The 14,078-nt window shown below is 43.7% G+C and overlaps 1 protein-coding gene across 1 annotated transcript in view; it reads left to right on the forward strand.

Moving 5' to 3' along the window:
• Window positions 1-3,470: 3,470 nt before the first annotated feature.
• CDH4 (cadherin 4) overlaps window positions 3,471-14,078 on the forward strand; it is a 459,553-nt gene continuing 448,945 nt past the window's right edge. Inside the window, exons 1-2 of the mRNA XM_065691453.1 lie at window positions 3,471-3,592; window positions 5,644-5,755. Coding sequence (XP_065547525.1) covers window positions 3,521-3,592; window positions 5,644-5,755 — 184 coding nt within the window. The 5' untranslated portion in view covers window positions 3,471-3,520. The remainder of the gene's footprint in view (window positions 3,593-5,643; window positions 5,756-14,078) is intronic.

The raw sequence follows: 14,078 nt of genomic DNA on the forward strand, positions 1-14,078 counted from the left end.
GAAATGTGTTCTGCACACTGTATTAATTTAATTTCTTATTACTTATCCGAGATTTTAGTAAACAACTTTTTATCCTTAGCATCTAGGCCATGACCGTTTACTGGAGCTCAGAGAAACATTTAGTTATCAGAGGATTAAACAGGTTAAGCCAATGGGAATATTTCCCAAATAAGGAATTCAGATATGAGCCCTAAGCTAGGAAGGCAAAAGCCTCTTGAGACTTTGTTTTCTCACCTCCTGTCCATTTAATTTGTTATTCCCATGCTTTCACATATTTGATGGCTGCTTGACAATTCTATTGTATGTTGTACTGTCCCTCAGTGATCACACTTCCCTCTCTCTCATTTCCTATCTGCGGTCACACAGCTCACATCTGATACTCATCTCCACCACTAAGGGTTCTATCGTACCCTTGATATGTACGCACAACTCCCACTGCTGTCAACAGGAATTACACGTGTGCCTCAAGGAGAGAAAAATCCCCTGTGTACTCTACGCTCCTCATTATCTTGGCACAGTCAGTTCTGTAGATGTCTTGTCTATGAGCCTTTTATTCTCTTGAGTGTTGTGCACTATAGCAAGTTGGCTCTTAGGATCAGCAGTTTTGCTCTTGAGGTGTTTAGCAAGTTGATTTACTGTGCATGTGTATGCTCTTCAACGTCTTCATCCAGCCAAATCCACATCTTGCAGCATTCATATGTTAGACAGTAGAGCTTCCTATTTCCTTTTTATGCAGGAATACCAATTCGTAGTCTCCCAGCAGACTCAAGGCAAAGTGAGAGTCTGAAGCTAATCCTCCCAAATAACATATGTTCAGGCCCAGCTCAGACCTGTGCGCTTAAATGCAATGGTTTGTGAAAAATTCAATAGGTACAGAAATGTAAATGGCATATTTTAATTTTTCTTAAAGATCCAATGGAAGATATTTTATAAGCACTTCATGTCAAGTGCTTCCAAACAAAGAAGTAGTTGAAATAGTAGCTGATCAGTTAGCAGAACTTTAATGCCTTCCAAAATTAATCGGAGTGTCAAGAGTTGAAGGAAAATGGTAGAGTAAAAACAAGCACATATGTAAAGCACTGATTTGCACTGTGTGAACACTGGATTTGTGTTCCCTTCTGGTCCTTCTGGAAATACATCAGTTTGTAAAAGTACCCTGTGTTATTAGAAACGTATCTGGGAAGCGTACTCACAATACCACAGCTTAGAAAAGAGGGATGGCAAACTAATTTGGGAAAGAAATCAATTTCCCATCAGATTAGAAATCAACTGTAAACATGTTGAAGAATTCTGGGTTTTTTTTCACTACTGCTCTGCCTTTTCTTCACAATCTGTTGTGGTGTCAGACTTATTTTGACAATACTTGTAGAACTTGTCATATTAGCAAAGTTATCAAACAGAGCCAGCACATGCACAGCAACAGCTGTAGTTCAGCAAGAGTCAAAAGAACTGGCCATAGGTATTCACAAGGAAACAGCCACACTGCACTTTCACAAATCCAAAATACCCCCAGAAGTCTCCAGAGGACTTGTAGTTTCATTTAAATAGCAACAACTGCAGCTGCCCTTCAACCTGGCACAATTTACTCCAAACTTTGAAATTTAGGATAAAAATGAAAGGAATAAATTTAGGTTTTGTATATACAGATAAGGATTTATTTTTGCTGTGATGGTGTCATTCGATTATTTCTGCCTTTGTGAAAGTGCTTCACAAAAAAGGGTATACACTAAATTCATTGCAATGATGGGATTTATTTAACGTTATGTAACAAACTCAGAAACACTTGTTTAAAAACGGAGTAAACCCCATAATCCAGTAAGACTGTAAATTGGTGGAGCAGGAACAATCTTTTCATTATTCGTGTCTACAGAGCTTAACACAATGAGGTCTCAGTTCTTCGCTAACATCTCAAGGTGTTAGCACAACGCTATTAAATCTACTCAATAGCAAAAGATGCTGTCAGTGGATTTATGTGTCTCATTCCTTTGGAAATGTGTGAATATAACAGAATAGTTTAATGGCCAGATTTTTCAGCTGCAATGTCTGATTTTGCACGTACATCAGATAGAATGCATCTCTTTATGCAAATTGCTGTTGGATTTAGATGCACAAAATATACATGCCTGAGAACTCCTATTTGTGGCATTAAGCTGCATTCAGAAAGGAAAAAAATCATGTTTGGATGCTAGGGCCATGCTGTAGGAAAATAGCAGGAGCCATACTTAGCACTCAGAACCACTGCTTTCCATTTTCAGTTGTCTGTGAAAATGAAACTGACTTTAAGTTTCACTTTCCAGCCCTGTTTTGATCTGCCTTTATCTTTACACCAGAAAACCTCTAGTTTAGTGCAGTTAGCTTTATCTGCTACTGATGTGAACACGGACTAGGCCTGACATGCCTGTTTTCCTCTAAATAAAGAAGGGCCAGGCACACACTGGCTCATGGACACAGCTGAGGAGCTAGTTCAGGCACTACCCATTTTTCTACCTGGTCCTGAAACTGACATTCACCCACATCATTCTCTTCTCAGGACAGCACTTGCTGTACCATCTGCTGTTTCTGCCCAGGGTTTAGATAAGCCATGGGCAGAGTTAGCCCCCAGAACAGTCTGGGGAACAGTTCTCCCCTGCCAACCCCCAAGTCCTTGTGGCATCCTAGGGGTTTTCCCAAGACCATGTTTTCCCGGGTACCCCATGGCTGTCCTGCCAGGCCTCCCCCTCCCAACAAGGTGATACCCAGTGAAAGCCTCTGCAGGCCGGGGTGATGGGGCTGTGATTCCCTCTGTGATTCTCTTCAAGTATCTTGTTTTTTCTACTAAAATAGATTTTTTTTTCCTCCCCAGCACATTATTTTTCCCTGTAGATGTGCTGCTCCCCACATGCCGCCTTCCCTTCACGACCTAGGCTATCCTCTTCTCACTGGACGCATCCATCATCCCCGATAGATGTCTCTCCTGTGGACACGCCAGCTTTCCCTCGCTGCATACACTTGCTTCCCACCTGGTCATGTTGCATTTGTCACTAACGGGTACATCTTTCCCTGGATACATTAGTTTTTCCCTGGATACATCACTTTCTCCTCAGTGGATACACCTCTCACGTGGATGTTCTGTTTCCTTCCCTGAACATCCCCTTTGCAGTCTGCACAGGTACGTTTGCTCTGCGCGCATTCTGTTTCCTACCGCCCCGCGTTCTCATGTGCGCGCCCGCCCTCCGCGGGGCGCCGAGGGAGACTCAGACATTTCCCCCCCCTCCCCGCCCCGAGTCCCCTCCGCGCTGGCCGCCGCGGGGCGGTGCCTGTCGCTTTAAGGCCGCGCGTGCCCGCGCGGCCGGTGGGCGGGGCGTGGCGGCGGCGCGCGGCGGGCGCTTCACCTGCAGCCCAGAGCGGGCAGCGAGCGAGCGAGCAGCGGGAGCGGGGTGGCAGCGGCTCCTCGGGCCCGGCTCTGCGCAGCGCAGCGCGGCTCAGCCGCACCGCCACGGCCCGCGGGGCTGGGCCGGCCGGGGCCGCCGCCGCCGGGGCCATGAGGGCCGGCTCGCGGGTGCCGCTGGCGCTGCTCGCGGTGCTCCTTCCCGTCTGGGGCTCGGTGGCAGCGGTAAGTGGGGCTGCACCGCGGGGATGGGGCATGGGGGGAAGCAGCGCCCAACGGCTCCGCGCCCCGCGGAGCTTCCGCCGCAGCTCCGCGCCCTCCGCCTGTACCCGCCGCAACTTCGGGGTCCGTGCGGCCGCGGTGCGGGAGCGTGAGAGTGGGTGAGAGGGAGCGGTGCCCCCGCAGCTTCCCGCCGCCTTCGCGGTTTCCCTCTTGTTTTATCCCCTTTGCGGGTCTAAGTCACCGCTTTTTAACGCCGGCGGTCGCGTTGCATCTGGGGCTTCCGCCGCGCCCGCACAAACTTGCCCTCCGCCGTGCGCGGCTCCAGGTAAACTTCGCGGTAGCGGTGCGTCCCGGTGCCGCCGCTCCCGCGGAGCCTCCGCGCCGCCGCACAGCGCTGCCCGCTGTCTGCCCGGCGCCCCTCCGCTGCCGCCGCACCGGCAACTTTTGTCTTTACGAGCCCGTGAACACCGAGTGGGCCTGATCCGCGCTGGCGCCAGCGGCCTGAAAAGTTTGGGGTTTTCAGGGTGTCCCCCCCACAAATTAGGGGCTGTCCGCGGAACATCAGCAGGTGCCGGAACGCGCGGCTGCAGCGGCACTGGGTGAGGGGGGTGGCTGATGTGTTCGATGCTGGGCTGGCCGCAGGAACAAGAGCCGCTTATTTTCGTCCCTGAATCCCCCTGTGCCAAGTTGAATCCGTGGTGTCCCGAGTGCAAGCCCTCGGGAGGCTGGCGGTTGGGCAGAAATAGCCCCGGTGTGCTCTCAGATGGCGAGCACCGTTTCAGTAATTGGGCGATTTCAGATCCAGAGCCCGTTATTTTGAGTCAGACCTTTTGAAATATTTCTCAATGGCAGCATCTTGCCAGCGATCGCTAGAGTCCACAGAGCCGCCGCTTCGCTGCGCTTCCCATGCAGTAGCTGGCATCCGTCTCCCGAGCGTGATTTTTCGCAGAGTACGTTGGCTTGCTTTCTGCTTACTAAGCTGTTCCGAAAGGACCCTTCGCTCCTCTTCTCTTCTGCCTTTCTCCGTAATGCAGCATAGTCTGTGTCCAAGAGTGTTTCGGGGACCCCGGGGGTGTCGTGCTCGTCTCCCGGGGAGGCAGGAGCACGCCTGGAGTTGCACTTTCTTGGGGAAGTGACTCTCCCGTTCCCCTGGCTTCGGCTGCGGGGACTGGAGGAGTCGGAGGTGCAGCCTGCATCTCCAAGCGATGCTTGGCTTAGCCCTGCCGGCAGCCCGGGAGTGTTAGAAATCCCTTGCCACCGGCACTTGTTTGTGCATAAGGCACCTGGCACTTCTTAGGCATAAATCACTGCCTCAGTGAGTTGGGGTCTGCATCCTTCCTTGTAGGAGAATGGGTGCCTTGTCCCAAGGAGCCTGGAATGCCATGACTGGACTAACCTGTCTGTGTGGCAGGAGCTGGTTCCCTGCTACACAGTCCAAAGTTACAGCAGATTGTTTAGATGGGTGCTTCCCCCGGGTGCTGGCAGGTTGTGTGTGGGGCTGTGCCATTCAGTAACGATGTTGTATTTTTTCATTGGGCATCCCCTCTGCAGTGCTGGGCAGGCGCAGAGCCTGAAGGGTCGAAGAGGCAGCAGCTGGCAGAAGGGGAAGGAAGGGGGCTTTAGGTGGTCATAAGTTCCTGAGGCTGCTGGGAGCTGGGATTTTATTCCTCCTGGGGTTTGCCCAGATTCTTAGTAACAAAACTCAGTGATATGGATGTTGCAACACAGGCCTTTGCGTGGCTTCTGTATGAGTGCTAGCCTTGATGAATTGCTGCTCTTTGTTTCGTCCCCTGTTCTGACAGTGCCCAGTATCCCAGCCTTCCTACAAACAATGCTCTCTTGTAGTCAGGCAACTATGTGCTAGCCCGTTTTATTTTTGCAGTTACAGTATGGATCCGCTCCAAGAGATAGGCACTTCAGCACAAGCAATTTCTACTTGTACACTACGTTACTGTTCAGGTTTGCCTGCGCCTAAACACCTAGTCATCGTGTGCAAAATGTTTTTCCAAATGACAGAAGTCATGGTGTGCATCTTCCTCATTTTGTTTTTGCAGGCACACAATGGGGATCTTACAGTTAGACCCACATGCAAGCCTGGCTTTTCAGAAGAAGACTACACAGCATTTGTCTCCCAAAGCATCATGGAAGGGCAGAAGTTACTCAAAGGTAAGCGGAATAAAAAGCTTAATAGGTTCTGCAATAACTGTATTTTCAGGAGGTGAAAGGAGGTTTGAAGATGCTGGTTTTGATGGTGAAATTGTCTGCAGAATTATGTTTGTAGGAGGATGAAACACTAAGTGGTTTACCTGAGTGCGGTTTTGAATACAGATGGATCGTTCGAAGTCTGTGTGCTGTCTGCCTCAGGTAGATTGTTTGCCTATATGTGAGGTCATAATTTCACTTCTAAGTCTCCCACTCCCACCCTGTCTGAAGGAACTCTACATTTGATATTTTAGAAAGTATTTTATGTATGAAATTCAAAGATCCTTAAATTATCTCTGCTTTGAAATGCATGATAAAGCAGACGTTGTTGTTGGAGATGTGGTAAACAAGCCTACAGACATTCTGTTCACAAATGTGGCATTCATTTTCATTACTGCCCCACTGACAACATGAAAACACAGGCAAAAAGAAGCTACCAATTAGCTTTATAGTAATTGTGGGATTATAACCACTTCTGTGATTGTAGACTCTAAGACATCTTCATAATCCAAATAACACTAGATTATCCTGTGTATTGATGTCTCTCCTTTTCAAGTTAAAAAGTAATTAAACTTTATATTTGCATCGTATAGAAAATCATTGTTTTACTCCAAGGCAATCTGTGAAGATCAAAATCCTTCCCCCACCCAAAGCACACCCCTTCAGTTAAATCACTAACCATTGGTGGATGCCACAGCAGTTCACTTGGTATATTGTGGAAACTGGGGAGCACATCAGGACTTGATGCTCTACTCAAGAGTTTATAACCCTTTGCTACTTTCTTCCGAGTACATTTACTCACGTGCATATGTCTCTGCCAGAAAGCTGGGATTTCTGTCTTCCTCCAGAGCAAACACCTGCTCAGACACTTTGATTTTTCTTGAAAGAGAGAAAGATTTGACAGTGTTCTTTCTGGCTTCAACAGAATCCAGGACTGGACATTTTTTCTCTACATGAGCTGGCAGTCAGTTTTGTTTCTGAGCCCAGTTGTCTTAGTTTTGCTGTTCAGGAATTCTCTTGACTGGCCTGGCATCAATTAGTAAATGTTGGGGAGTTTCTATTTAAAGATAACCAAACAGGGATTTTAAACAGACAAGCCCAAGAATATAGCAACACTTGAAGAGAACCAAGTACCACTTGTTTACGTATTTAGTATCAGTTTTTCCCAAACTTATACACTGTAATGCTGTATAGGTCAGTCTGTAAACAGTAAATTTCATAGCAAATTTCATGCTTTTTAGCTTCGGAAATTGTTTGATAAACATTCTCCTCCAAATACTGTAGGAAGTCTTGTCATTAATGTATTTGCTCAGAGGAGTATTTTTTGCAGTCTAGTGCTTGACAAACTGTGCTGTGTGTTTATGTAGGTGGACAATAGAGATGGAGCAGAAGGTCTGTTCAGGGGAGTTAGCTGGCAGTGACTTCGAAGGCAGCACAGTGGCTGTCATTTCATTTCAGTTTTAACTGATAATTTTTTAAATATGAAATTATATTTAGATAGGCTGTCAAGTTGATTTGAATGAAAATATATTTCTATTTAATTTTATGCTTTAGGGGCCAGCTGTAGTTTTACATTAGTCATGGCAAACCTGGCTCTGATTTAGGGCTGCACTGGCCCTCGGGATATTGTGTATGCATGCGCCACTTGTAAGATTCATGTCCTGATAACGCTGTCACGAGTTATGCTATTTGTAAGCATTTTGTCAACTGGATAAAGGGAAAAAAATGCAAATGCTGTGTTTGATAATAAATAAACACCTTTTAATCTACAGTTAAATACATGCTGTGGTTTATCATAGAAAAAAAAAGATATATAATTAACTTGTACAGTAATGGAGGATAAAATTCCTCTTCATGCTTGTGTTCTTTATATATACTCTAGCATGTAAAATTGGTAGTTTTCCAGTTGAGGTTTAATTTTACTTCCTCACACTTGATGTGTCTGAAGCATAAAATGTTTATCTCTTTCTTCCATCTGGGTGAAGTATTGTACAATAGTTCAGACCAAAAATGGGTTCAGATTGCTTAGTGTATCATATTTGATAGATTGACATATGTACCGTTTCACACCATCTTACCACGCAAAGCTCTGCTGCCAGCTACCACCATCTTACTCATCAGCATTCAGTAATTCATTTTCAGGCCAAATGGGACTGTTTGCCTAAAAAAAAAAGTAGGTAGGAATTCACCTGTCGGTGCTTTCATGGAACTGGGGAGGATAAAGTGTGTGTGTGTGTAGTTCAGATGGCTCTCAGGGGATTCCAGTGATGCTGTGTAGTCTTCACTTGGTCCTCAGCAAGGACTCATTAAAGGTTAGTTCATCAGAAATCGGGTGGTATGAGAGCCTTGGCATAGTGGTGATCTTCAGCCAGCATTGGGAAGTTTAGATGTTACATGGCTTGGGGATAAGCTGTATGGCAATAAATCCAGCATTTTCCTTTTAAGCTTTGTAACCAGCTCTCAAACGTATGCAAGGTTATGAATGTATCAAAATGAAAGTGCTTGTAGTATTCTAGGTTTGAATCAAGTTAAACAGATAATGACTGCTTATAATTGACTCATTCCAATGGAAATAGCTTAGCTTTAATTTGACAACAAAAGCTTTTACAGAGTCATTGTTTTATTATAAGTATGCCATAAGCTATTAACTACTACTTTGTGGTTCATCTTATTTCCCTGAGTCAGCTCTCTAACATCCTCAAAACATACAGATTCTACCAGGAGCTATTTGTTACACAGTAATTAACTTGTTTATGATAAATGGATGGGAGAAATGTCACGGCATTTTGTTTTATGTATAAATGAAAAGCATCTGCATTCTAAAAATTTCATGTTAATTAGACTTAAAATAGTTTTCTCCAGTAGTGCCACAAATACCACATATTACCCATGGCTGCCAACACTGTAGCCTTCTGATGGGGTATTAACTGAGTTGATTTGTGGAGCCGGTGCCCACCTTAGAATTTGGTCTTCATTTTTGTTTGCAGGATAATAAACTTAGTCTTGATCACTGGTACATACTGATGGTTTAAATGGGATCGTTAACTGTTTTCTTCAGCCTGAGGACAAATCTCAAAGCCTGCAGTATGTCGGAGGACAGTTATGGCATGGGTATCTTTCTCTTTGCTAATCATTAATGTTAACATTGGTCCTAAGGGGTGGGAAGCAATGACATGCAGTACTGCACTGAAGGCAGTTCAGCAGTGCCTCAGGGGATCTGATCGCTGAGTATTAACTCAGGTGTATGGGAATGATGATTGGCCTCTTGGGGAAGGAGATAAATAAGGAGTAGGATGCTGAAAGTGACATGTAATATGATATAAGGGGAGCTGACACTCTTGATACTGGCTTTATGCCCTTTTCATTTTTTTGTGAGGTTTTTGAAGATTGTAACTTGGAAAAAAAAAACCCCACCACCATTTTTCAAAATTAGAAATTCCAGTTTTATTGCTGTGCTGTGTGACCGTGGCAACTGGTAGTGGGTGGAATGACATCATGGTGTTAAACACGTTCTTTTCCCAGCATCGTACCATCCCGGTTGTAGCAGGTCACCTCTCAAAAACACAGCTATACAAAACAACTTGGAGCTTCCCCTGTGATCAGCAGACAACGTAAGCAGTTGGGATGTACAGCCCTTTCTTTGTTTTAATGTGCATTTCTTTATCTGCAGTGATTCATGTTTCTGCTGCCCATCCTAGATAGTGCCTGTATGTAGCAGCAGAACTTCACTTGTGTGGGCAGTTACTTTTGGGTAGAAGCGCGTGGAAGCAGAGTTTGTTTTCATAGGAGAAGATGAATAAACGGCGCCAGCATGTTCTGCTTTAAGCAAGTGTATGAAACCAGAGGTAGCCAAGCTTCATGGAAGTGTATAAAAATGTAGTTGCTTCATAGTAAAATTTTTACTAGTATTGGTTTGGGTAAAAAAAAAATGTGTATATATATGTATATATATATAAACTTCATGGAAATATCTGGGGTTTCATTCATAAGAATTCAGTGTGGAGGTCCTATCTTCCACATTTTTTAGAGGTAGGATGTTCTTGATGGTCACAGCTTTTTATTCTTCCCACCTGAGGTTTCAAAGCCTTCATCTTTTTCAGCCCTCATCATCTCCAATAGGAGGGCTGCAAATACTCTTGAAAATACAGAACATATAGATAAAAAACCCCAGATTCCCAGTTCTTCGTGGGATGGTGTAGAAGCAAACAATAAATAAAAATACCAAAAGGGTAAGGAGAGAACATGACCATGCTCTTGCGAGCTAGGTTTGAGTCTGGTTGCTAGTAACTCATGTAATAGTAAATGTAGGGTTATATTCCACCTCCTTTTGCAGGTAGATGCACTGCATTCTTGGGGTTAAGATAAACTAGGAAACTGAATGTTGAGTGTTTGAGTGAAATGTACAAACAGCCTCCATTTGAAAAGAATAGTACAGCTTCAAAATACTATTGCATCTGTGAAAACTGGCCTCTGATAGCATGAGTCAAAGCTTTCAGAAGGAATGCCAACAGCTTTGCAAAGTGTCCAGGGGGAAGTGGCATGCCTCTGTGGTGACAAACCTGTCAAGCAAGTGTGTATCTGAAGTGTTGAGTAGCCCCAGTATGTGAAGTGGTTAATGGGGATGCTCTGCCTGTTTCTACATCTGGCTTCCCGCTTCTCCTGGATCTAGAGTTCAAAAAATGCATAGGTACCCAGCAGCTGTTAACTTTGTTCAGAGCTTGGTGCAGGTCAAGGTCTACCTCTGAAGCATGCTCAGGGGGATGCTCCATCCTGGTGTCATCCTGCCATGGGGAGTGCAGGGTGTCTGCAGTGCTGCATGTGCAGCTGGTCATGCCTCTGTTTTCTGAGTGACCCTTGGGGTGTTATACGGATGATTTTTCAGAAGCAAAGACAGTGAGGGATGTTGGGATTTGTTCTGGTGTTTGGTGGGCCTTTTGAGCACCTCTTGAGGGTTACATGGTCCTCATAGCAGTACAGAAGCTCTGCTGCAGCCTGCTGAAACATCCAGTGCCTTCTCTGAGTTGCTCCAAGTTTAAAAGGCAGAGAGACTTTTCCATTCATGCTTTCATTATTTTCTGGTCTGTGATTCTGCATGAAAAGCAGTAACTGAAGTTATCGTACACATAATTAGCTTCACAGTTCCCTAATAAAGTCTGAAAGTAGGCAAAAGTCCACTGGGAACCCAGAACTCTTTCCTAACCTTTCTTCATTCCTTTCTTAGAGGAAAAAGAATCAGACAGACATCAGCTTTCTATGTTAAACTTGTACATGCTCCAGTGAAGTTGCCTCTCAGAAAACACATCTCACATTCCACAGGACAACTCCTTTTAAAAGCAGTTTCTCTTGATGGGCACACTGTAAATCAAAACCTTAATTTCAATCGAGAGTTCCAGGGGAGACCCCAGAAAGAGCTCGTGCAGATCGCGGCACTGCTGATGCATATTTATTTTTAATGTTATTCTTCAGATCTAACTTCTGACACAAAAATGATGTTTAAGATGACATTTTTATCTAAATAAAACTGCAGTTAATGAGACTGGAGTAGTCAATAATGCTCTATAGAGTTAATCCCCTTACACTGTTTAATAACTGTATATATTGCTTTCTAGATCAGAGCTTTGAACCAAATTCCTCAAACCCCAGTAAAATTACTCTTTTCTGCATTCTGGGAGCTAACTGATTTTTATCTGAATAAATCTGCTTCTCCAACAACAGTCTTGAAGTTTCTCTCTTTTTTCAGGGATTTGTCAAAGAATTGTGCTGCTTCAAATTAGGCACTCAAAATAAATAGATATTAAGGAAGAAAATTAAATGAGCATTTCTAATTTATTCATTTCTTTATGGTTAGGCTTTTAGGAAACAAGTTACGTAAGGAATGGTAGCAATTTGTTGTTTATTGTGAAATACCTGTTATTTTGAACTCCAGACCAATGTTAGGCCTGTAAGGTTACAAAATGTCAATTTTAAAGTCACTTCTTCCTTCAGAAACTGACTGTTGCTGACAGAGCTCCTAAGCTCTGATCTCACAGAGCAGATGCTGAAAGCATTTGGGACATTGTTTTTTTTGCATGTGGCAATTGAAACTTATTTATTCTAGCAGTGAAATATTTTCTTGCTCTATTTTCATTGACCTAGAGCTGGTTCTCATTGTCTAATTTCATTGATACTTACGTGCAAGCTTCCTTCTGCCTTAGTTTCTACCCTGGAAATGAGCGTGAGGCTTTTCTAGAGGTCGCTTATTTCATTGCAGACTAAATCTGGTGAATACATCGTTCACCATGTGCATAGCTTATAATATTTTAGTAATATAGATAATACTTAAGTTTTATTTGAAGGGCAAGAAGAGATTAAAACTACAGAGGATAGGATTTCATTGGAAATCTGCTTCTTAATTTTTTTTTTTTGTATAATAGAATGAATTTGAATAATACAGGGAAAGAAGTGACTTCCTGTTTGATTTGAGGTCACTGGTATATTCAGAGTTAGTGCCATTCCTGTATAAAACTTAATTTTATTTTTAAGCAAATGGGAATATCAAGAACTAAGACCAGAGAGTGATGTTTGAAAATAAAGGCCAGTATTTGCTTTGGGAAACTCCAGTTTTGACTGGTTTGACAAGAGCCAGACTCTTCAGTGGTGCACAGAGAAAGGGAAAAATGAAATGGGCATAAACTGAAATGCAGGACATTGCATTTAAATGTGAGAAGACATGTTCAGTGTGAGGGTTGTCAGACACTGGAGGAGGTTGCCCAGAGATGTTGTGGAGTCTCCATCCTTGGAGATGCTCAGAACCCAACTGGGCACAGTCCTGAGCGTGCGCTAGCTGACCCTGTGCTGAGCAGAGACTTGGATGAGATGATCTGCAGTGGCACTGTCCAGCCCCTGCTGCGCTCTGATTCTGTAAAAAGCTTCACAGGTGAATGTATGAAAAGGCAGAGGGATGAACTGAGCTTTTCTGCAAATACAGATCAAATAGCTTTAAAGAAAAACATTGCAATGGTCTGCAAAAAACCCCAGAAATAATGATCCTTACAGGGAAATTGTATTTCTTTAACTTCTTGGAAGCATAACCTCCAAAGAGAGAATAATTGAAACACCAGGGACCAGCATTCTGCTGTTTGCTTCCATTAATGTCCAGACTTAACTTGGGCATAGTTTGTCTCCTGGCATACAGAAGTGTTACATTTTAAATTCAAAAAGCTCTTGGTTTCCTCTTTATTTTTAGTAGAATAAAAGGAGAACATATGGACTTTCTGTTTTCCCAAAATATTTGTCATTAGAACTGGTTACTTTGCTTCATTCAGCAGAATCTTCCCCTGGAGAGTTTTGTGTAATACAAAAAAAGAGTTGAGTTGAACAAGATTTTACTTATTTATTTATTTATTTTGCCAGAGGCTTCCTGATTTTATTTTTCTTGCTTATATTCATTGTCCCTAATTTATTTATTAATTTTGAATTGCAGTTGCACAGAGGGAGAGAAGTGGCAAATGTTCTGGCATATGGGCTGCTCTGTCACTGGAAGCAGTGGTGTAGCCGCTCTTGCTACCCCATGCCTCATGACCCCAGGCTTCAGCATCCCTCTTTGCCAGCCTGTTCAGATTCCTGCCTTCTGCTCCCTTCCAATATGGAATTGTAATTATTTTTTGCTTTGCCCTCACTACTTTCCTGCCACTGTTCCTCAGCACTTGCCAGCATTTTGTGATAGAGAGCCAGTGGCAGTAATTCAGCACTCGGCTAGTTATACTGTGCAATAGCTTCTGCTCGGAGGGGTCACATAAACTACAACCTATTAACATTAGCATGGTAATAACAGCCACTATGTGGAACACACAGTGGGGATGTTGGAAGCTCCTCCAAGGGCCTTGAAGATATGTATGGGCCACCCATGAAGGAGAAAAGAAAAAATAAATGGCCTTTCTGCTTTGAAATGAGCCAGTCTGTGCGTTTCCTTGATACCCAGAAGCGCTGCAATCATTAAGGCTATTACCATGCCTATTATAAATCACGGTTTTGTAGCAGTTCATAGGTTAGTGACAAAAATTACTTTCAGTCTAAAGTTTTGTTACATGGAGCTTGTCTAGTATAATTCCAATCCTTATTAAACAGAATTATCTTTAAAATAATTATGAATATAGCAATTATCCACAGATAAATAGTGTTTCAAAAATTGTTCCGTACAAAGCTGTGTATGAGCTGGCTCTGTCAGTTCATGTCTAAAGAATTGTCAAAGGCAGGTCAGTGAGACAAACATTTGTTACTTCACCGTGCATCAGAAAAAGCAGATTGG

This window comes from Lathamus discolor, chromosome 11 (assembly GCF_037157495.1).
Source record: "Lathamus discolor isolate bLatDis1 chromosome 11, bLatDis1.hap1, whole genome shotgun sequence".
NCBI classification, from domain to species: domain Eukaryota; kingdom Metazoa; phylum Chordata; class Aves; order Psittaciformes; family Psittacidae; genus Lathamus; species Lathamus discolor.